Source organism: Spodoptera frugiperda, chromosome 1 (assembly GCF_023101765.2).
Source record: "Spodoptera frugiperda isolate SF20-4 chromosome 1, AGI-APGP_CSIRO_Sfru_2.0, whole genome shotgun sequence".
Taxonomy (NCBI): domain Eukaryota; kingdom Metazoa; phylum Arthropoda; class Insecta; order Lepidoptera; family Noctuidae; genus Spodoptera; species Spodoptera frugiperda.
In genome coordinates this window covers 11,683,972-11,706,912 of record NC_064212.1, presented here as the reverse complement: position 1 = coordinate 11,706,912, position 22,941 = coordinate 11,683,972, and the positions used below count along the sequence as shown (strand labels likewise).

At 39.3% G+C, this 22,941-nt stretch overlaps 1 protein-coding gene across 23 annotated transcripts in view; it reads left to right on the top strand.

Annotated features, from left to right (window-relative positions):
• The window catches only part of LOC118273360 (dual specificity calcium/calmodulin-dependent 3',5'-cyclic nucleotide phosphodiesterase 1), a 531,383-nt gene that overhangs the window by 493,340 nt on the left and 15,102 nt on the right, over positions 1 to 22,941 (top strand). For 17 of the 23 annotated variants that reach the window (XM_035590291.2, XM_050693916.1, XM_035590293.2 and 14 more), the window contains 6 exons: positions 3,220 to 3,330; positions 4,351 to 4,395; positions 5,961 to 6,210; positions 16,085 to 16,201; positions 18,510 to 18,650; positions 19,188 to 19,357. In XM_035590291.2, coding sequence (XP_035446184.1) covers positions 3,220 to 3,330; positions 4,351 to 4,395; positions 5,961 to 6,210; positions 16,085 to 16,201; positions 18,510 to 18,650; positions 19,188 to 19,357 — 834 coding nt within the window. The remainder of the gene's footprint in view (positions 1 to 3,219; positions 3,331 to 4,350; positions 4,396 to 5,960; positions 6,211 to 16,084; positions 16,202 to 18,509; positions 18,651 to 19,187; positions 19,358 to 22,941) is intronic. The other 6 variants (XM_050693908.1, XM_035590283.2, XM_050693913.1 and 3 more) reach the window with 3 other exon arrangements.

Here is a 22,941-nt window from a genome sequence, read left to right as displayed (position 1 = left end):
TGATTTTAGTCACTAACAGTTTTTAATCACTAACAGTTTTTAGTCACTGACACTCTCGCCTCGCCTAAGGCATTGGATAATTTTCCCACCTGAGTGAATCTGCAGGATGTATTATTTTGTCAGATATATTAAAAGCGATAAAAGTATGTGTTGCTCAATTAAAGTTTGAAGGTTGGGGTCATTGCACGACTCTTGTAGAAGTCCAGATTACAATTGGAAATACTGAAAACGTAATTTTGGTTACTCACTTGAACTAGAACATTTTAAACAAGCCAGACATACATACAGTAACAAAACAGACAAAAGCCTTAAAAATCAACATTTATTTTTGACAAAAATAAGTCCAAGACCTTGTTGTCCCACTTATCAAACAAATCTCAACCCTTGTTAAGTCTGGAACGTTCTATTTATTCTAAGACCCCAACGTGAAGAAAACAAAAGGATTTGATCCCATTTCTAAGAATGTGTTTTGTATGAAAACTGGAAAATGTTGCTATATTGCGAAAGCAAAACAAAAAGGCGGTTTTATGTAAAGTGTATTTAAGCTAAAATATTTTTAGGTTTTGTTAGCTTAAAGTTTAGGTAATTTAATTACTATAGCTGATCTGCTAGTTGGAATTTTCCACGTTTTAATTACCTTTCTAGAATCACTTCTAATAATAAATAATATGAAAATAGGATTAGGTTACTATAGGATTCTCGTGATTTCCGTTTACAAACATATTTAGATTTTTTTGGTTTTTATTTAATTAAACTATGCCCCTATACTAGGATTTCTCTTGTGTCGTGGGTGCGTTTACAAACACACCCACATACACATGACACCAGACACGAAACAATAATTTGTGGATCACACAAACTGTTTCATTAAGTTTTTTTTTTTTATAAACTGTTATTAATATATAAATATTTCCACTTCTCGTAGAGGAGTATTCTAAATTCTTTACAAATTTTCAAAGGCTTATAAAACGAAGGATAAAATAAAAATAAAAAAAGCAAAACTACTCGTAGTAAAGCGGCTAGGCCAAAACAATAAAAGCAAATTGGAATCAATTTAATGCTCAACTTCTATGTGATCGAATTACTCAATTTTACTCATGTTGTGTTCGCCGTTGATAACATCATTCGATACGATAAATACAGCCAACGTTACCGATACTGAGCGTACGATTACACGTAGTTAGTAATTACCGTAACGGATCATTTAATTTCTAACCTCTATAACAGACAATGTTTGTATGAAAATCGACTTTAATCTTTCTTTTAGTAAGGTAGATAATAGAATGAATACTATTGTTTGTTCAGGGTTGGTTGTTCGGTGAACATTTACGGTTTCTAGTTTTACAAATTTTAAGTTACTTCACTTATCTTTTTTATGGTGTAAACGAGACACCCAAGTCATCCAAAACACCACAGGCATTACAAGTGTGTTACCGGCCGTTTGAGGGTTACGAATTTAAGGGTTGTTGGTGAATCTGGGATTGGGCAGATTAGGAAAGGGGTGAGTGGGCCTCCGGTAACCTCTCTTACAACGCAACAAAACGCAAACGTTGTTTCACGTCGGTTTATGTGAGGCCGTGTTGGTTTTGTAAATATCCTTAAACTATAAAGAATAAATAAATAGACGATGTGATCTAAAAACGAACAAAAGCAAAGTTTACTAAAACAACTAACAAAATCATTAGCTCCGTTACACTCACAGCTAAATAAAACTAGTTAAACCCCGCGGGATGGTTTGTTTGCAATCCTCGACAGTAGCTGGATAGAACTGTTCATTTACCTACGTTTGAATGGATAGACAAACTTTTCAATGGACATTTACGTTGATTGGTTTGTTGATTTCTGAACCATTTGAGTCAATTGTTGCATTTTGCCTGCCTATATTATTTTATGCAATGACTCAAAAAAAATATTTAGCCTAAAAATGTTTTATTTTTTATTTATAATTATTAAATTATCCAATCAATTCTTCCGCCTTGGTCGAGGCAAGAGGGAGTGTCAGACTTTTATTAACTAAAATCTACCCCGTTCCTACTCCTGCTTTTCAAAACCGGAGCCCCGGTAAACCCGTCAGGCAGTCCGTAGCCCCAGAATTTGATAGTTTATGGAAATATGTATTTTGTTTTTAATTCTTCAACTTGACCTAACTAAGTATTCCTAACAAAACATTTATCTTAAACGCTATTTAAAAATAAACAACTAAAATACTCATTTATAAATTGCAAAGCCCGCATTCCCTTGAAACGTGTAACGTAGTCATATTACATTTGAGCATGAAAGCAGCGAGGCGCCACAGTCAATCAACTTCCACGCCGAACGTGATAGTGCCGGTAAAGCAGAGCTTTCAGGGACTATTATGGAATTACTGTTCTAATATTACTTGCATAAAAGTACTAAAGTTTTCATTGGATTTTTTAAATTTACATTAAAGGCACTGACTTGCCTGAAATACTTGGTTATAAAAATAAACAACAACTAATTCATTGACAAATAATAATGTGATAAAACATTTTTTTCTCACCATATACAGCATTAATGAACCAATGATCACGTAGCAAATTGCGATGAATATTTTCAACCTTCACGAGAAAAAGATTAAAATTCTTGAAGCGCAAAGATTTCCCTCGGAACGGGTGATTACTTTCACAGACTAACAATTTCGTACCACTAAATGATATATGGAAGCACAGTGAGACAATTTGCATATGAATGTTATGTTTTGCATATCTATCCTGCTTTAAATTCAAATTGACTTTTCATAGCATTTCTGCAAAGAAAAATTACTTCCAGGAAGTAAGGAACTGTTAAATGAAAACAGAATATTAAATATTTTACATTTTAGAAGAAAGAAAATAATTTGGTTTGATTTTTAAACGAAGAATTGAATTTAACTTTAAAGGCTTCAACGTCGTTAACGTTCACGCTTGAAATGAAACCTTACAAATCTTCGATTCAAATAAAATTAACTAGAAACCAAGAAAATGTTATTAAAGACGTAATTTATTTCTTATATTTTGAACTCGAAACGAAAATGCTCTGATAGGTACATTAAACGCTTTATTATTTTTAAGACCAAGCATTCGATGATAATTTCTATTTATTTGTTTCTTAAAACCACGTCCGTGACGATTGTCTCCAAAGCTAACAATTCTAGGGATTTTTTAAAAATGGGTGTGAGCGGATGTGTCGTCGCGCCGCCAGTGATAATGTCTAACGCAGGGATAGGAGAGTGGCAGAGCAGCCGCGCGCGCAGCAGACGACGCTCCACATGCGACGCCTGCGCACCCCCTGCTGGGCGAGGTGCTCAGTAGAGAAACCAAACGAAGCAAAGTTAATACCGTTACAACATCGCCGACAATGGCCAAGTAGTCGCGCCTCCCTTCTGTCCAATCTGTGCGATTAGGTCTTTCTGTTCTGTTTAAGCTTCAGTTTACAATACTCTCTCAGTTACCTGTCCTCCTGTTAGTTTAGTGTTTCCAATATCATTTGCTGTTTTTATCAGTTTGGATTCATATCCAGGCTGGTAGTTTCTATTTTTTAGGTTTATAGGTTACCTGTTTCTTTGTAAATTATTTGGTTGAACACGCTACGTGATACTTATCTTCCTTTGATGTTCTGGCTTCAGTCGTAAAGCAAAAGTAAAGCGTAGCCTGTTCTAAGTAGAACTGCATTTATCTGCGTCTAGATTATGTTTAGATTAGTTCTGGAACTTAGTCCTGTGTGCCGTTTGGACCCTGTGTGACTCGTCTTTGTGATCGTCCCAGTCTTCAGCTCCGTCTGTGTTTGTCCTATCCCTAGGCATGTTCACTTCTCATTCTTGTGTCTGGGTGACCCCTGTGTATCGACATTCCATTAAGCTTACACCTTGTACTCTGGATTTTTGTTTATTTTTTTCTTTAATCGTACCTGTGGTTTCGAACCTACATTCTGAATGAAACCCTTCTTCTAGTATATTTACCTTTGTTATTTTATTTTTATTTATAGCTGCTACCACTGCTTTAAAATATCTATGACATTTATGATTCTTTATTCTAGGTATATTTTCGAATAGCTTATTTCTTGACTTTCTGATATTGTATTTTATTATTTTAAATGTGTGTTTTGTAAACTTTGCAGGTGTCTTTGTTTTTCGATAATCATATAAACCGATTGTGTTCATCATTTTTACACTGTGAATCAAAACAAATATTGCCTTACAATTATTTAACAGTTACTAAGAAAATTTAGCTTTCATTCTAAAGTATAGAAATGTTGAACATTCGGTTCTCCCACAAGCAAAAGTCGTTCGCGATGATTCCTTTCCTTGTGTGATCCCTGACTCTGTCCCAATGACGGCGTGTTTTATTTTAGACCGGCAGTGGCGCGTCAGCAGTCGGCCCCAACCCTGGTGTTTAGGTGTGTCGATGTTATCACTTTTTATGCCACTCACAAAGCTTGAATCAAACCAGAACTATCCACCAACATTTAAACACATTTCCATTATGAATTGAATACTCTTACTGCCTTCTGGTTTCATTCAAGTAGTAATGACAATACGACCCCGAATTAACCTTGAGCATCCCCTGAGATTCGCTTGTTTTGTCGTGTGGCTGTTTGTGTACTGTATTGCTTTCCATTGTTTCAAAGCTTTTGAGTGAAACATAACCTAAAGTCAGCTAAAAAGCGCTTCGAATATACTAATAACAATTGTTCTAAAAATAACTTCAAATATTGTCTTCGTTAACTTTTCGTCACAGATAAGTTCTATGAGTCGACGCTAATATGATAGAAGGAGTTTCGTTTGAGCGTCCTTTCTGTGACCAATTCTCTACTGATTGCTCGCTCAGAGGAACTTTGTGTTTTATTAGGCTAACGAAAATTTTGTCAATAAGAGTAAGATTCAATATATTTTATTTAAGAAAACGAAAGCAAAATACATTAATTAATGCGAATTTTCATTCTAAAAGTCAATGGAAAGCAATGAACAGCATAACCGAATTCTTGAGCACGCTGCATGCATAGGTGTCCAATACCTCTAGTTAGTATACCCAAATTAGCATGCTCTGGATTCTGCCAACTGTCTACTTCATCACACTTGGTTTTAGTGGCAAGTTACGTTTATACACTTCGGTATCCACATGCAATACTTGCAAAAATACTCTTCTCAATTTCAGGATCTAGTATTTTATTTTCAACTTTTTTGTCTCCAACAAAAGAATCTCACGAGAGTTTTGGATAAAAAGTCTGACATATTGTTCAACAAAGCCCCACGCAAAGGACAGCCTTGTGTTGTACATGTTTTGTGTTCACTAAAATGACTTGGGACCTTGTGTGGGATTTTGTATACACCGCATTTACCATGCAAATTTTGTACTGTTCAAAGATTTTGAAAAACTTATCACCCTTTTTACTTTGATTTACATTAGTAGTTAAAACGAGCAATTTAAGGAAATTCCACACTCATTCTAACAAGTTAGTGACATATGATTAGCTGTAGCCGTTAGTGAGTTAAATAAGATTATATAATTTATAGACTAACAATGTACAGCATTATAGATAATGTTAATTAGAATTACAGAAGTTCGATTAGATATTATAGTAAATACTTATATAAAAATGTATGATTATTAAAATGTACAATAGGATGAGAAGGTAAAACATTTATTTAAATATCCAAAATATTAGATGATACTTAGATAAAATTATCATTAGTATGATTTTCGGAATGAATTTTAACAATACCGTCTGAAGGAGATCCGGCCAGCAGCGATATGGCACTTCTTGATTGATTGCAGCGTTGTCTTTAAGCGGTGCCCGAACTGCTTCGCAGCTTTCAATGGTAAATCGAGCTGATGAAGAGACCAAAGACCACAAAGTATACCGGTTACTGTGCTAACATGATATTATGTTCGACGTGAAGCTTGAGCTGATTTTACTACCAACATTTACAATGTACTAATTCATCATTGTGCTGTGTACAGGAGGCTGGCTGACGAAGATGACGAGCTGTCAGAAGTCCAACCTGATGCTGTACCGCCTGAGGTCCGGGAGTGGCTGGCGTCCACCTTCACGCGACAACTGGCAACGGCGAAGCGAAAGTCTGATGAGAAGCCCAAGTTCCGATCGGTGGCTCACGCCATCAGGGCAGGGATCTTCGTGGATAGAATCTACAGAAGAGTCACCAGCACGGCGCTGATGCAGTTTCCTCAAGACGTCATTAGAGTACTAAAGGTAAGTCAAACATCTAATTAATCACGTACAATTTGATAGACCAATTTATTGAAAATACGAGTACGGCAGAGTTGTTCTTTCGGCGAAATAATCCTTCTGTTTCACTAAAGACAAGACGATAGGAGAAATAGATTAAAACAAATTTTCGTTTCAGACCTAACTAAACGATAACATACCAAGTAAATACAGAAATCCTAGTAGATTCAAAGAAACCGATATTCCTTTGAATTGAAATTTCAAAGAAAATTCCTGTACAAATATTAGAACACGTACTTCAGTAACAGTATATTGAATATCTCCAAACTAAATTAATAGACGCGCTTTGAATTTGTCGGTGAAGTTTTACTTTGAAATACAAGAGAACAATTAAAATGTGAGGATACCACACGAGTGTTTCTGAACAATTCAATTAGTTCTCGTAACTTTGTTTTAATGATAATGTAGCTCAAACCAAAAGTGATAGGTGTATGGTAATACTAATTTGATTTACTGATGTAGAAGTTTACATTTTTAATAGAACACGTCATTATTATTGTTATTAAAAGTGTTATAGTCAACGTTTATGTGCGTAGTTTAATATCTGTGCGACTGCCGGGCAAGGAGTCTCGGATTCGATTCCCAGGTCGGGCAAAGTACTACTGGGCTTTTCAGCGGCTATTTAAAAATGTCTCGCGGCTCAACGCCGCTCATGGAGTTTACAGTATGTTGTGTGTCGTTGGTTGAGTGAGGTTAACAGTGAGTATTGGTTGAGTGAGTAAGGCGGCGATTGCTTACCGTCAGATATACCATTAAAAAACTATATACAACACACTTTCGCCAGCTTTATTTATGAGAATCCTCCACTTGGTGTTGTAATAGAGCTCTGCTTTCAAACATTCTGACTGACATGTGCAGAGAAGGTCTTTTTGTCGCGTGACCCAATTCTTGTTTGAACTCGGCGGCAGGATTTTGCAACTTTTCCAAAGAGAACTTTATGTTTCCACCTCATTAAATATTCAACAGTTTTAAACAATAAGCGTATCAAAATAAGGGTTGAATTTGATTGGCAAACGAATGTGCGAGAATTTCAGCGTCATTGTGAATAACTGAAAGTAGATTTTTTGAGCGATGACAGATACTGGTAGTTGTACAACCGGCTGCCGCGTAACGTGAAGCCGGTTTGATTCCCGCACGGAGCGACTTTGTGTGTGAACCTCAAATTGTTGTTTCGGGTCTGGATGTCTTGTGTACGCGAACTTGTATATTTGCAAACGCGCCCACGACACAGGCGAAAATCCTAGTGTGGGGCAACGTTCGTTTTAAAAAGAAAAAGAGAAAAGAGATCATTACACAAACATGTATTGTTATTATGCTAAAAGTTCTCCTCCATAGAATCACTTCGAATGACACCATTGGAAGTCTTGTTAAAGAAGACATGAATCTTCTTACTATACAACTATATAGCAATACCCTATGGATAGCCTAGGATATAACCCAGTAACCCAGTAACCTTTAGTAATTGAGTCTGCGGAACCTCGCCGGAATTCTATGAATTTGTATTTATGTCACTTTATCGGAATAGCAAAGTAACCGAATTAACAACATAATTATTAGAAATTAATTGCAATAGCCACGAATTGTGAACCGCAAGTCAAGAGTCCAATTAAAATTAAAGGACATTAAGAATTAAGAAAACTAGTTAGATGGAGAAATAAGTCATGTATTGTGATTTTTAGTGGTTTAGATAGAAAATACGATAGTTTTCATGCACAATTGCACATAATATGTATATAATTTAAGGTATATTAAAGTTACCTTCTCTCTCTAATACATACTACCTACTTCAACGTGCCGTTGGGACTTATAAAGATCAAACACATCTATTTATTAGTCTGTCTGACATTTCAAAGAAATTTTCTTACACACACTAAAATGTTCTGACCTTATAACAGCTCCAGTAGTGTCCAAAAATACAAATGGAATTTGAAATTCTCTCTATTTTTGGTCTAAATGTTTGATTCCAAGTTATTCCCAAATCTGTTGTGACACTTTGCGGCAGAACTGAAATAGATGAAAATCCATTTAATGGAAATACTAAAATGCTGTTATACAATAACTAAATTACTGTTTTGAATAATGTAAACGAATTTAAATTGTTTTTCGGTTTCCAGATATGGATAGTCTGAATAATACGATTTTCATTTTTGTTGAATGATAAGAATATAGAATTAATTATACTATTTTTTCTTTATGGAATATACGAGCAGATGGATCACCTAATGGTAAGCAATTGCCGCCGAAATCACACTTGAAACACCAGAGGCGTTACAAGTGCGTTGCCGGCCTTTAGGGAGTTAGAAATTTAAGGGTTGTTTGGGAATCTGTTAACCTCACTCATACTACGAAACACAACGCAAGCGTTGTTTCACGTCGGTTTTCTGTGAATCCGTAGTATCACTCCGGTTGAGCCGGCCCATTCGTGCCGAGTCATGGCTCTCCCACAGTTGATATATACTATGATATTTTTATTTTAAAGCATTTTAATTCTGACTTCATTATCATAATGAGCAACAAGATATTATCCGCTGCTGAATTTTAGAATTTTATCATTAACTTCTTCACTCTTACGAGTAAAATACGAGTAAGATTTGAATTGGAGGCTGAGTCACCCTCGTCCGTAGGAGAGCACCCTTAAAAATGAACCCCTACACGTGGCCTCTGGGTGGTGCTAACCAGGTGACAATTTGGTGGTAGGCCTCGGCCGACGGCATTATGACCACCCACCGAGCAAAACCGTGTCGCCAAGCGGCCTAGCCGTGTTCCGCCACGATGCTCGGTGACGCCGTATGAGAGGATGGGTCGAAGTGTTTGTTCCACTATGGGTAGACCGATCTGGCGCGCGCTGGTGTGGCTGCATCGGGTGGCCAGTCGCGGAGGGTAGCGGGATCCGAGGCACGGTGCACCGCTGGCCGACCGCAGATAGTTGGGGGCCCAATTAGCGTGCTAGCCACACGTGAAAGGCTGCCCCGCCATCTAGCGAAAAATCCCATGGATACGCCATCGTGCCGGTTGGCGACCGGACGAGAGGGCCCGATGGATATTCATGGGGGGCTCGGGCGTCCCCGCAGTCTCCAGGCTGGCTTCCCAATGATGTAGCTAACTGCAGTGCGCGTCTGGGGTCGCCTGTGTGGAGGAACATTTCACTGCCATCCTCTCCGCAACCTTACACTCCTACCATGAGAACAAGAGAAAAGAAAAGGGTACAACAGCGGCTGCACTCCTCTCCCTCAAAGTGCACCTCACGAATATTCGAGGCTTGCACTCAAATATCAATGCGGTCCATCACCATCTTGAGACCGAGTACCCTACACTCTTGTTTCTCTCGGAGACCCAGATCAGATGTCCGTCTGACGTTTCTTATCTCAACTACCCAGGTTTTACCCTGGAGCACAATTTTGTTGCCCGTGCAGGCGTTTGCCTGTACGTCCAGGACGGCGTCTGTTACCGACGTCTCCGAGACTTTGAAGACCCCAATTACTCTACATTGTGGATACTGATGAGCACAGGTATGGAGAAAATTCTCTATGCCTGTGTCTATCGGTCGCACAGCGGAGATTTGGAGACGACCAGATTAGCGCAATACCTAGTGGAGGCGGCGGATGCAGCTCGGCAGAGGTACCCTTCGGCCCAGTTGGTGTTACTGGGGGACTTTAACGCCCATCACCAGGAGTGGCTGTTCCCATACCAGTGCACTGACCATGCTGGGAGGGAGATGCGTAAGCTTGCGCTGACGCTTGGCCTGACCCAGCTGGTCCATAAGGCCACAAGGGTGCCTGATGTCGATACACAAACTGCCAACTGCTTAGACCTTCTGCTGACAACAGATCCAGACAGCTACTCAGTGTCAGTTTCATCACCCCTGGGTAGTTCTGACCACTGTCTGGTGAAATCTGTATCCACACACTCGCCGCAGGATCCTAGTCCCAGGGGATCTCGGCGGATGTGGCGGTACAAGTCAGCAGATTGGGATGGGATGCGATCTTTCTTTGCATCCTATCCTTGGCGGCCTGTTTGCTTCTCATCCAGTGACCCGTCAGCTTGTGCGGATGCCGTAGCGGGGGTGCTGCGTCAGGGCATGGAATACTACATCCCATTCTCGGACGCAGCATCTTCCGGTGGCACTCGTCCATGGTTTGATGCCGACTGCGGACGTGCTGAGGCGCGAAAGCATGCGGCATACTTGGCATGGGCGGATGCCAGGCGCCGTAAGGCTGGCGACACTCCTCAGAAGAAGAGAGCCTTCAACCGGGCTGCCAAGTCATGCAAAAAGGCACTGCGGATGGCTCGGTTCAACCACATTGGCCGAATAGGGAACAAACTGGCTTCCTACCCAGCGGGGAGTAAAGCGTTCTGGTCCCTGGCCAGGGCGGTTGAATCGAACTTCTGCCGCCCCTCACTTCCGCCTCTCCTGGGGCCTGACGGGACGCTGGCTCACACCGCAGTAGAGAAAGCGAACTTGTTTGCTTCCCTATTTGCGGAGTCTTCACGTCTTGATACTGGTGGCGCTATGCCTCCTTCTCTACATAACGTTTGCGAGACAAAAATGTCGAAAATTCGCATCCGACAGAAGGAGGTATATAAGACGTTGCGTAATCTCGACGTGAATAAGCCCAGTGGACCCGACGGAATCCCAGCCGTGGTTTTAAAAACCTGTGCGCCTGAGTTGTCTCCAATCCTGACACGTCTGTTCCGCCTTTCCTTAGAGACGGGTCAAGTGCCGGTTGCATGGAAGCTGGCCAACGTGCAGCCTGTGCCCGAAAAAGGTAGTCGTGCCGACCCCAATAATTACCGACCTATCTCGGTCACGTCCATACTCTGCAAGAGTATGGAACGTGTGCTTAACAACAGGCTCATGGCATACCTTGAAGGTAACGACCTCCTCAGCGATCGGCAGTATGGGTTTCGCCGCAACCGATCTACTGGGGACCTTCTTGCGTATGCCACTCACATTTGGAGCGAGGCCATCGAGAAGCACGGGGAAGCATTAGCTGTCTCGCTCGATATATCTAAGGCCTTTGACAGGGTATGGCACGACAGTCTTATCGGCAAGCTTCCTGCGTATGGACTTCCCGCTGATCTGTGCAGATGGATTGCAGACTTCCTGACGGATCGGTCAATTCGAGTAGTCATCGATGGCTGCTCGTCTGACCAATTTGGCATCAACGCCGGAGTCCCTCAGGGGTCAGTACTTTCAGCAACGCTCTTTTTGCTGCACATCAACGACCTGCTTAAGCCCGGTATCTTTGGGTATGCGGATGACAGCACAGTTGTTGAAAGGTATGTGTCCGATGCGCGGACTAGCGGAACACAGATCCAGTCTCTAAGAGAATCAATGGTCGAACGGTTGAACTCGTCCTTGAAGGCGGTCTCCGATTGGGGTGACGCCAACTTGGTCAAGTTCAACGCTACCAAAACCCAGGCGTGTCTCTTCTCTGCCAAACGGAGTCAATTTCCGCTGACTCCTACTTTCCGAAATGTATCCGTTCCAATATCGGATCATCTTGTGCTTCTGGGCGTAACTCTATCGCCAACGCTAAACTTCGGTTCTTATATAGAGTCGAAGGCGCATCTGGCTGGTAGGAAGTTGGGTATCCTCTCGAAGGTGAGACGGTACTTCACACCGAAACACCTACTGAGCCTGTACCAGGCGCAGGTTCGGTCATGTATGGAGTACTGTTCTCACCTTTGGGACGGCTCGGCTAGACACCAGTTGGATGCGCTCGAGCGCATTGAAAGGCGTGCCAAGAAGCTCATCAATGATGATGCGCTTGTGGAGGCCCGGCTTCAAAGCCTTGAACACAGGCGCAAGGTCGCAAGCCTTTCCGTTTTTTACCGGATACATTTCGGAGAGTGTGCAGGGGAACTGCACAACTTGATTCCCCTAGTCCTTTCCATCAACGAACCACAAGACAATCGGCGAGGCGTCACCGTTTCATGGTGGATATCCCACCCACTCGCACGAAACGCTTCGCTTCAAGCTTCTTTGTGCGAACTGCTAGGGAGTGGAACTCCTTGCCGGAGTCTGTGTTTCCTGATGGGTACAACCTGGGTGTCTTCAAAGCCCGAGTGAATAGGTTGCTTATGGGCAGACGTGCTCCACCGTAGGCCGCATCATCACTTACCATCAGGCGAGATAGCGGCCAAACGTCGGCCCATTCAATATAAAAAAAAAAAAAAAAAAAATTCTTCACTGGCATCAACAACTCAATACATTTCCACAACACTATCCACTTCAGAAATTCTTCTAATTCACTGAACCAAGATAAATGTACTCGTGTACTAATTAATCTGGTTCTTACTTCAAGTTAATTAGCCCAACCCTTGTTACTTCATAGTGAATATTTGATACCCGAATGTAATTTGCAGTCCCCTAAGTTGATTGTTCGGAAGCCTTGCTTTAATCTATTTATTTTGTTAAATTGTTTATTCGGGTTTGTTGTGTTATGGTAGAGTGCTTTATTAGTTTAGATGTGCTCATTTTGGAGTTTTAAAACTATGAGATTATTTTACGGTATTTATTTAGTCCATGACACTTTTTACATTGCTGTATCATAGTATGAATTTCTATTGTATTCACGTGGTGCTGTAGATACCTGAAAGACAGGCATTACAGAAATTATTTTATTGTTAAAAAGATCTTTGATTTACGATACTGGTTATCTAACAATTTTAGTTGAGGAATATGGCATATTTGTTATGATTATACCACAATCTCTATAAAATATTGGCATTCAGTCAAATCTGGTTTACACTGCTGACTCCAAAAGTCATTGGGAAGGAAAGAAAGAAAGAAAAAGAAGAAACTAATTCATTACCGGACAAGAAAGGTTTAGAACATCCATATGTGCCAAATTCTGTACGTGTTTGAACGAGTACATAATACGACATCATTATCGTATTATAATTCGTTAAAGGTCCCGCCTCCGCCTACAAAATTCCTTTACTGAGAAAACGTGTTTCATTGTATCCATTATTATTCTTTAGAAGAATTTGTGTCGTCATTTCCTGTATGTTATTAAAGGCACGTGTGGAAAGAAGACTTGTTATCGATATTGTAACTCCCGTAGGAGGGGTTTTCATCTATAAATAAAGTAAAAATATCGTTGGAATGTCACAAAATAATACTAGTAGTCTAGGTACAGACGGTAGTAAATATGATTTCATTTGGGGGCTTACATAAAAGTAAGTAAGAAATGTCCCACAAAAACCGGGAGGTCAACACATTTTAGATCGGACAGTTGAAAGAGACCTGCATCCTTTGGCTTCCGATCGATCGAAATCGATATTGTGAAATTTTGTACTCTTGAGTTGCAAGAACTATTGCGTGGATATGGAATGAACTAAATGATATTAACTTTGTTTATATTCCGTACTCTGAATGCAATTAGTATCCTATCACCCAAGTCAGCTCATGCCCTGTCTGTTTATCAAATTTTATCAAAATCCGTTCAGTAGTTTCAGCGTGATTAACGGACAAACATCTAAACAAGCTTTGTATTTGTGTGAAGTGTGATAGTGTGATTTATTGGTAAGAGAGGTGTACGAATAAAGCCATCAACAGGGCTATACGGATTTCCATGACCTTATTTACTCGGAAGGAGTGTATTGCTAGATCGTCCACTATTCCAGAGAATTTCTGGGAATTTCTCTATAGACCTTGTGGTGTTCCTAGAAATTTGAAATCGTATCGCTTTACCTACTAAATCAAAGTTTGATATATCTAAAAGGAAAGCCTGACCTGACAATTTCTCATTTAATTTTGACGTCTAGAAAATAATCGAAACCTGCCACGTGGTCGTTAGTGCGGCTGCCGGGCAAGGAATCTCGGGTTTGATTCCCGGGTCGGTCAAAGTATTACTACGCTTTATTCGGTTTCGAAAATTTCTCAGTAGTAACACGGAGTCTAGAATTGTGCCCAGTATATGAGACTTACAACACAAATGGCGAAAAGTGGGTGTACATTGTTACAGTGGTGTGGCGACACATTGACAAGTGACAAGTGACAGATGACAGAAGTCACACATAGTCTATCGACGAGCAAATCAACGGGTGACGTCATTAAAATCCTACATCGCATATATGAAGTTTACATGCGAATAAACATGGATAGCAAATTTCAACGAACAACAGTAGGGGCAGAAAGCCCGCCAGGCTGATCACCTCGCCTGGTCGGAGGATCCTCCTTTTCTTAGGGAACTTTACTCGCTGTTCCCTAAAGTGGTGACCCCGACGTGATTGAAACCAACCTTCACGGAGCAGATCAGCACCGTCATCCATATCGCCATCTCCCTCACCCATCACTTCTCCGCTGAGCGGTAATCAAGTCGCAGCTAACCAGAATCCTCGGCCTCATCAGGGATCACCACACGCTACATCGAAGATATGCAGCCTGGTTCTTCCCTACGGCCTCATCAGCGTCTAGGCACAGCACTCTGCACACGGTCTGAGGACGTCTTCCTCCCGTCAACGCAGACGCCAGCCACTACGCACCTACCCTCGCAGCATCAATTCCCCGACTCACCGTGGGACACTGCGAGCTTCACTACTCCGACTCACTGGAGTATCGCCCTGCACCGCTCACCCGACTCACTGGGCATTCAGCGGCACAGTTCCGACTCACTGGAACTAGGGACAACACTGGCTCTGGCACCGCTCATCTCAAGCATCGACAGCCGTCTCAACAGGATCGACCTCCGGTCTTGGGGGGGAGTGATGTGGCGACACATTGACAAGTGACAAGTGACAGATGACAGAAGTCGCACATAGTCTATCGACGAGCAAATCAACGGATGACGTCACAAATATCCTGCATCGCACATATGAAGTTTACATGCGAAATAACACGGATAGAAAATCCCAACGAACAACAGTTGGGCAGAAAGCCCGCCAGGCTGATCACCTCGCCTGGTCGGAGGATCCTCCTTTGCTTAGGGAACTTTACTCACTGTTCCCTAAAGTGGCATTACGTGCCGTAATGTGCACCTCTGCCTACCCTTTCGTGGACAAAAGGCGTGACATTATTACTATTATAAAATAATTGAAATATTAATCTACCGTGCCAAATCTTCTTCTTCTTTAGCCCATGTCAATCCGTAACATGGAGTCCATTTCCTTAATCCACCGCCATAATTATGTAATTTATGAAAGAAAAACATACAAACAAAAATAACAACGAAACTAGTTGGAACATTTCTAGAATTCCACAATACATTTACAAGCGCTATGCTGTTTGTCTTTTTCTAAAAGCTAACTTTATTTTCCTCTCTTTGCCTCCCCATTTCAAGTGAAAAGAATTTTCTGATGAAGAGCTAGAAATAACAGAACACTAGTAACAATGCGTATGAAGTTTCATGTGCATTGTTACTGAGCGTGTTTTCCATAGTTCATGCTCATCATTTAATTAAGAAGAATCTTTTAGGAATGCTAGCTAATATTGCTATTGCTATTTTTTATTACCGATACCATTTGGATCAAATTTGCCCGTTGTCCATTAATAAATATTTAATTATTCATTGAATTATAACGTCGGGGTGGCCCCATGGTTCGAAACCTACCAACTGCAAGTACCAATGTAACTTTTTCCGAGTTATATGTACTTTCTAAGATTATTTAGACATCCACTGACAAACGAAGAATGAAAACATCGTAGGGAAACCTGGGTTTATAGTTTCTAATTTTAAGTTTGAAATTGCAACCGCATTGAGCAAGCGTGGTGATTAATGCTCAAACCTTCTACGTATGAGAAGAGGCCTTTGGTCAGCAGTGGCCACTTGTATAGGCTGATGATGTATATATGATGTGATTGAATTATAATGCATATTTTATTTTGTTTCAGACATTAGATGAATGGTCGTTCGATGTGTTTGCCCTGCACGAGGCGTCGGGTGGAGCACCCGTCAAGTACCTTGGCTATGAACTACTCAACCGATATGGAATGATACATAAGTTTAAGGTAAGTCCAAAATCATTTTTTATACAGCCTTCTCAAACAGGACCGATGGACATTTGGGCGAAAAGAAAAGCGAAAGTTTGGTAAAAATCTAACGAATTTGTGCAAAAGACTTTTTCTAAAATCAATTGCCCAAATCAACTCCTTGAAAACGTCGATAAGTTAAATTAACCTTCGTTTTGCAAGGCATTAATCCAATTTGCCGGTTTGTTACTCTCTGGGAAGTTTACTCTCCTTTCTTTTCTTTCTTTCGTTTATCTTTTGATTAATTTGAAGAAAGATACCTAAAAGATTTTACTAAATGAATTCTTTCTATGTAGTCCCACTTTTTTTACCAAGTTTCAAATCGGTCCATTAGTGATAGGCTTAATTTATTAAGCAGAAAGAGTAAAAGAGGAAAGCAAAATCGTTATGTATAATTTTACTATACCTACACTCTCACTGGTTACAAATTATATTATTAATTGGAATTAGCCACAAGCATAATTGGCATGCACTGGTCGTCACATCGTTACGCATCTATAAACTGTGAAATCAGTTAGAAATTCAACTTAATTAAATATTAATGATATAGTATATTCGTATCAAGTCTGGCATGTCAATAAAAGATAATAAACTTGTGTTGAACTTATATTTTGATAATAACTAAAATAACTCTGATGACATCAAATACCTAACAGTCGAGTCTTTAAAAAACTACTGTAAAGATTTCAGTCATGTTTTCTAATGCCAATGTCTAGACCGATCGAAATTTTATGTCATAAAAATCACAGAGCGGATCGCAGAGAACGTTCAATTTTCACAACACGTCTTTTAAAAACGTGATTGGCCAATAAAATCTTTTTGATAAAAATAACGTATTCCCAAGTTTCATTTCTCGACATTATTTTAATATTAAAGTTGTGATTTCGGAAAAATTTCATCAGTAAAAGTCTTGATGGAAGTTTTAATAGACTCCCAAAGTTAACCTAAAAAGTTTCCGAGTACGCGTTGGCGGTCATTTCTGGAACGCTATACAAATTCCTTTGTGGGACGTACTTTTTTAACATAGTACTTTTTGATATTCCGTTGTCGGAATCGTAATGGACTGGAGCTAAAATCTATATTTAACTGTAAAGTTTCCTTTCTATTCTTATTTTCTTCTCTTTGCTAATCACAGATGTAGTTGGTGTTTATAGTCAAAATATGTTTTTAAAGTCAATTTGTTTCTTTGTCAGACTTCGAACAAATATTATGAACATAAAATAAAGTAAGATAACAACGCAATTTTGCAAATTAGGGTATTTTCCAGACTAAAGTAAATCCTAAAAGACTGTTTTAATGTAGAAAAATGTGGGAAGACAGAATTAACTCTAGAAATGGCTTACAAACAGTTATTACTACCCAAAGCATCCCTGAACCTTCTTAATACAGTATCATTATTTTCAATTGCTATTGTTCCTTTTGGAAAATAACTTTACTTTTGGGTAGCATTTACAACTAATGTTAAGGGAGGTAACTGCCATGAAAATTGGTTAGCCTTATGACAAGAAATAATCGTTATATTTAAATAAATGGTGGGGTTCCCCAAGGAAGTATTTTAGGACCAATGCTAGTTAAACAAACTGTTATGTTGTAATAATGATTAAATAAGGGAAATTAGCATTTGTTAACTTCAGTAGATTTTAATTATAAGTTTTATTGTTTTTTACTTGTCTTAACCTATCTTTAACTAAATTAATTGTGTCGTTATTTGTACAAACGTAATTATAATAATTTGTCTCGTTGTAACGACAGACAACAATAATATCCGATTTATGTGCGTATGTATAAAAAGATAAACTTTTGTATAAAATAGAAACTTTAACTATTTATTTCAATTTATATGTTAGATAAAGTGAATTCAAGAAAAAGTTAGGCAGGTACTTTATCTCCAACGTTCAAAGCAGTTGTGCATGATTGAATCGAAATGGGATTTCCGAGTTCTCGAAGTTCAGAGGATAGTATTGCATACTGTGAACTACTTACAAGTGACTCTTTCATTTCAATAAGAAGACTTTTTACTGAGTTGGAAGTGCAGTCTGAAGTTATTTTTATTTTAATATTATTTTATTCACATCGGCAACTATCAATTATTAATAGAACAATGATGATTAGGTGCATAAATTATATTTTACATACACAGATTATGACTATGAATTTATTAATAAAGATTAGTCTTTATCGGTTTAGACCGATCAGCATCTATTCCTTCATCACTAACTAAATGATCAGTCTTTTCTGACAAACAATAAATTTCAAATATGATAATCTACCATCTTCTCTTTACCAGGTCCCACCGACGACGTTGGAGAACTTCCTCAACAGGATAGAGGAAGGTTACTGCAAGTTCCACAACCCTTACCACAATAACCTCCACGCAGCTGATGTGGCACAGACAGTTCACTATATGCTGTGTCAGACTGGACTGATGGTAAGCAAATTTTTGACATGAGAAGTAAAGCATAAGGTTTTAAATAAGATGAGGATATTAAAAAGTGTCAGACGTATAATTTCATCTGACGCCATCTATGCGTAGCTGTTAACAATATAAATATAATTTGTTGCATCTATGCAAGTAAGCAATCATTATTACTATCATCAGTTAATACTAAGACTTGCAGAACTTGCTGAAATCGTTTCTAATGAGCACAATTAGTTAATTTACTTTGAGCAAACTTAAACTTTTAAGTGAAATGAAACAACTTTTTGTTTCATACCAGTAAACCAGTATAACAAGTTTGATCATACTACATGAAGAAATCTATCACATTTACTGCCTTTTTATGGTATAGGGCGCCAACCGAGAAGACGTATCACCTGATGGTAAGCAATCAACGCTTATGGACGCTCGTAACACAAGAGGGTTACAAGTACACAAAATTAGGCGATTGGGACTTGATGGTGGATGGGTTGGGGTTTTATGTCTTCTGCTAATAAAATTGTAAAACAACATATTTTGTTTCAACAGAACTGGTTATCAGATCTGGAAATCTTTGCGACGCTGGTGGCGGCAGTGGTACACGATTACGAGCACACAGGCACCACGAATAACTTCCACGTGATGTCGGGCTCTGACACTGCGCTGCTGTACAACGATCGGGCAGTTCTCGAGAACCACCATATTAGTGCTGCATTCAGGTAATATGTCATGCTTAACGTAGACTAAAAAGAAGATACAGTAACGTTAGTACAGATATAGTAATTTGACTGTACGGTTGGTGCGGTGCGATTCCCGCACGGAGCAACTCTTTGTATGATCCATAAATTGTTGTTTCGGGTCTGGGTGTCACGTGATATGAACTTGTAAGTTTTTAAATGCACCCACGACACAGGGGAAAAGCCTAGTTTGGGAGCAACGTTTTTTAAATAATAATATTTAAAAAGATGGGATTTTAGCTAAAATGTATAATTTTAACGTACCGGTCGTATGTACCGTTTTAACGTAACGTACATATTAGTCTTCATACCAGTATAAACATAGGACATGCTTGAAATTAGTACTTCATACAGAAACTACATCCAGTTGTCAATTAAAGATTCCCGGTAATGATGAAAACAGCGTTGTAGTTTGTTCTGTTGTGGTTAAAGCTCTCATAGAGCTGAACTTCTTGCTCAAGGACAACACTTAAGATTGCTTCAAACCATAACATTATAAGGCAGAAACAACAACAAGTTCCAACTCCAGGCATTGTACATTAAAATAGAAATCTCAAATCCCTTTATATTCTGTTATTGTGCTATAGATTCCGCAAACGATTTACATTTTAATAAAACACTAGAGCGTCCGTCGATCCGATGTCTCTCTAGACGTCTATGTCGGAAAATATTGCTCTCTATAAAGACCCTGCATTTGATAAACATTAACATATTCACAGCTATTGGAATATCTCAACTTTTCGTCTTTCATACCATAATGTTCTTTGATAGGGTTCAGAATGACAAAGAACGTGATATATGTTTGCCTATTTTGTAGAAGTATTTGAAATCATAACTGTTTTCTGTTTCATGCCGTTTCCATGATTCTGACGTGTATACAAGAATTTGTGGATCAAATACAAGAAATTCTCAAAATATGACTATTTCACTAGTCTTCTATGTATAATATACAGTAAATGTATACTCGTTAAAAGAATTCACTATTCATATCAAAAGTGGGCGTAATGACATCATTACCTATTTTCAATACAAAATACTTTATTGGTACAAATAAAAAACCCTAATGATCACAATCGAACAATCAGATAACAAGCCATTCATTGATTTGTAATGACTACGATTTTCTGAACGATACAAAAATAAATTCCTAGTAAAAAAGAATGTAAGGCAAAAGGTAATGATGGAAGTCTTGATTCAGCTAACAAAAGAATCCCGAGTTTTGGTAGGGAACTCGTTAAAATACAAATATACGATGTAATTTCCCTAGAGAGATGAACGTAGTGATTTTTCATCCGTAGTGCGCCCAAAAAGAGTGTTCGATATGCGATGATTCCTATGTATGCGAAAGTGGGAAGTGTATGTGAGTTAATGGACCGTCCTACTTTTCGTAAGTTTTAGGAGTTAATGTTAATAGAGACAAACGACATTAGTTGGTGAAATACAAACATTGTGCTATTGGTGAAAATCTTGATAATCTTCTTTTTAATTTAGTAAAAGGTGAATGACCAAGTTTTAAACATTTCACACAAAACTGCTTAGTTAAAAGCAAAGCAAAGAAAATATTACTAGATACCTACGTAGGTCATCTATCACTTAAAATGTTACCGTAGGGAAAAGTAATGTAAAAAATATTCGTTTGATCACCCATAAAGAAGAATCTTATTAAACACTGTATAAAACTTTAGTTCCCTTTTATATAGACTGTCATATAAACGTATCACCTATTTTTTGGGCTTATCCAGTACTAAAACAGCAGTAACCAGAGTCATATAAATGCCTACCAAGATTTCTTAACTGGTATTAAAATTTAACACATTTTTTAAGGATATAAAGAAATTCTTTAGAATATAAATAAATAAATAAATAAATAATAAACTTTATTGTACACCTTTTACAATTCAGACAAATAAATATAAGTAGCGCTAAGTGGATGGTAGGGTACAAAGGCGGCCTTATCGCTTACAGCGATCTCTTCCAGGCAACCTTTGGGTGGACGGAGATGGTGAATGTTAGTGGAGGTGGTTCTAAGTGTACTTACATATAAATGAATATACAATTACATACATACACAAATACATACATATACATACATACATACATGCATACATGCATACATACATACATGCATACATGCATACATACATACATACATACATACACAAGAAATAATAGTTATGTTACAAATGACAAGAAAATGTGGTAGCAGAAAGAAAACGACTGCAAGGAAATAATGACGCTGTGTTACAGCTTGGAAAGATAGTGATCCTTCACGAGCACCTTAAAAGTAGCGAGCGACTGTGCCTGCCTTACTGAGAGTGGTAACGCATTCCACAGTCGCACGGCTCGAACCGTAAAAGATTGGTCAAAGGCTCTGCTTTCATGTTGAGGCATCTCAAGCTTGAGTCTCTCCGATGACCGTACTGGTCTAGAATGTGTGTCATGACAGAACCTGAAACGTTCCTTGAGGTAATGGGGGTAGCAGGATTAAACAGTATATTGTATAGAAGAGATAGGATATGAGTATTCCGGCGAAGGCGGATCGGCAGCCACTTGAGTTTCGCACGATATTCGGAAATGTGGTCATATTTGCGTAATCCAAATATAAACCTTATACTAAAGTTTTGGAGTCGCTCAAGTTTATCTAACTGCGCTTCGGTAAGATCCGGATAGCTGACGTCGGCATAATCGAGAATGGGAAGGAGAAGTGATTGAGCTAGCGCAATTTTAGTAGCAGTTGGAAGAAAGTTCCGAAGTCTGCACAAAGACTTCGCAGATGCAAACATTTTCCGACTGACAGTGCCTAGTTGAGGTCCCCAGCAAAAGTCTTGGTCCAAAACAATACCCAAGTCCTTTACAGTACCACTATATGGTATTGTAGCACCGTCGAAAACTATGGGTGGCATCTGTGTCCACGCAATCTTGCATCGTAAACGAGGGCCACCGACAACAATGACCTGGGTCTTCGTGGGATTCACCTTTAGGCCGTAAGCCGTACTCCATTCGGATATACGAGCCAAGTCAGTGTTAACCATCTTGACTGCTTCGGAAAATTCATCAGGAGGTGCTTGTGAGTAAATTTGCAGGTCGTCGGCATACAGGTGGTAGGAAGAGAGAAGTTCGTTAGAGATAGAATTTATGAAAATTGCGAAGAGTAAAGGAGAAAGAACGCCCCCCTGTGGTACGCCAGCAGCCGTATCAGACCAGGAAGAGTATGTACCCTCGACGGCAACACGCTGCCGGCGGCCACACAGGTAACTACGAAAGAAATCAATCACAGTTGGAGATATGTTGAGAGAGCTCAGTATTCCAAGCAGTATATCGAAATCCACGGTATTGAAAGCGTTGCTAAAATCTAGCAAGGTGAGGAGAGTTAAATTACCGCTTTCAATACCGGATCGTATGTCGTCGGTGATTTGGACTAGAGCCGTAGTGGTACTATGTCCCTGACGAAACCCGGATTGGTAGGGATTAAGGAGACGGTGTTTGGTAAGGAAAACACTAAGCTGGTTATAGATTAGACGTTCAAGGACTTTGGAAAGGAAAGGTAAAATAGAAATTGGACGGTA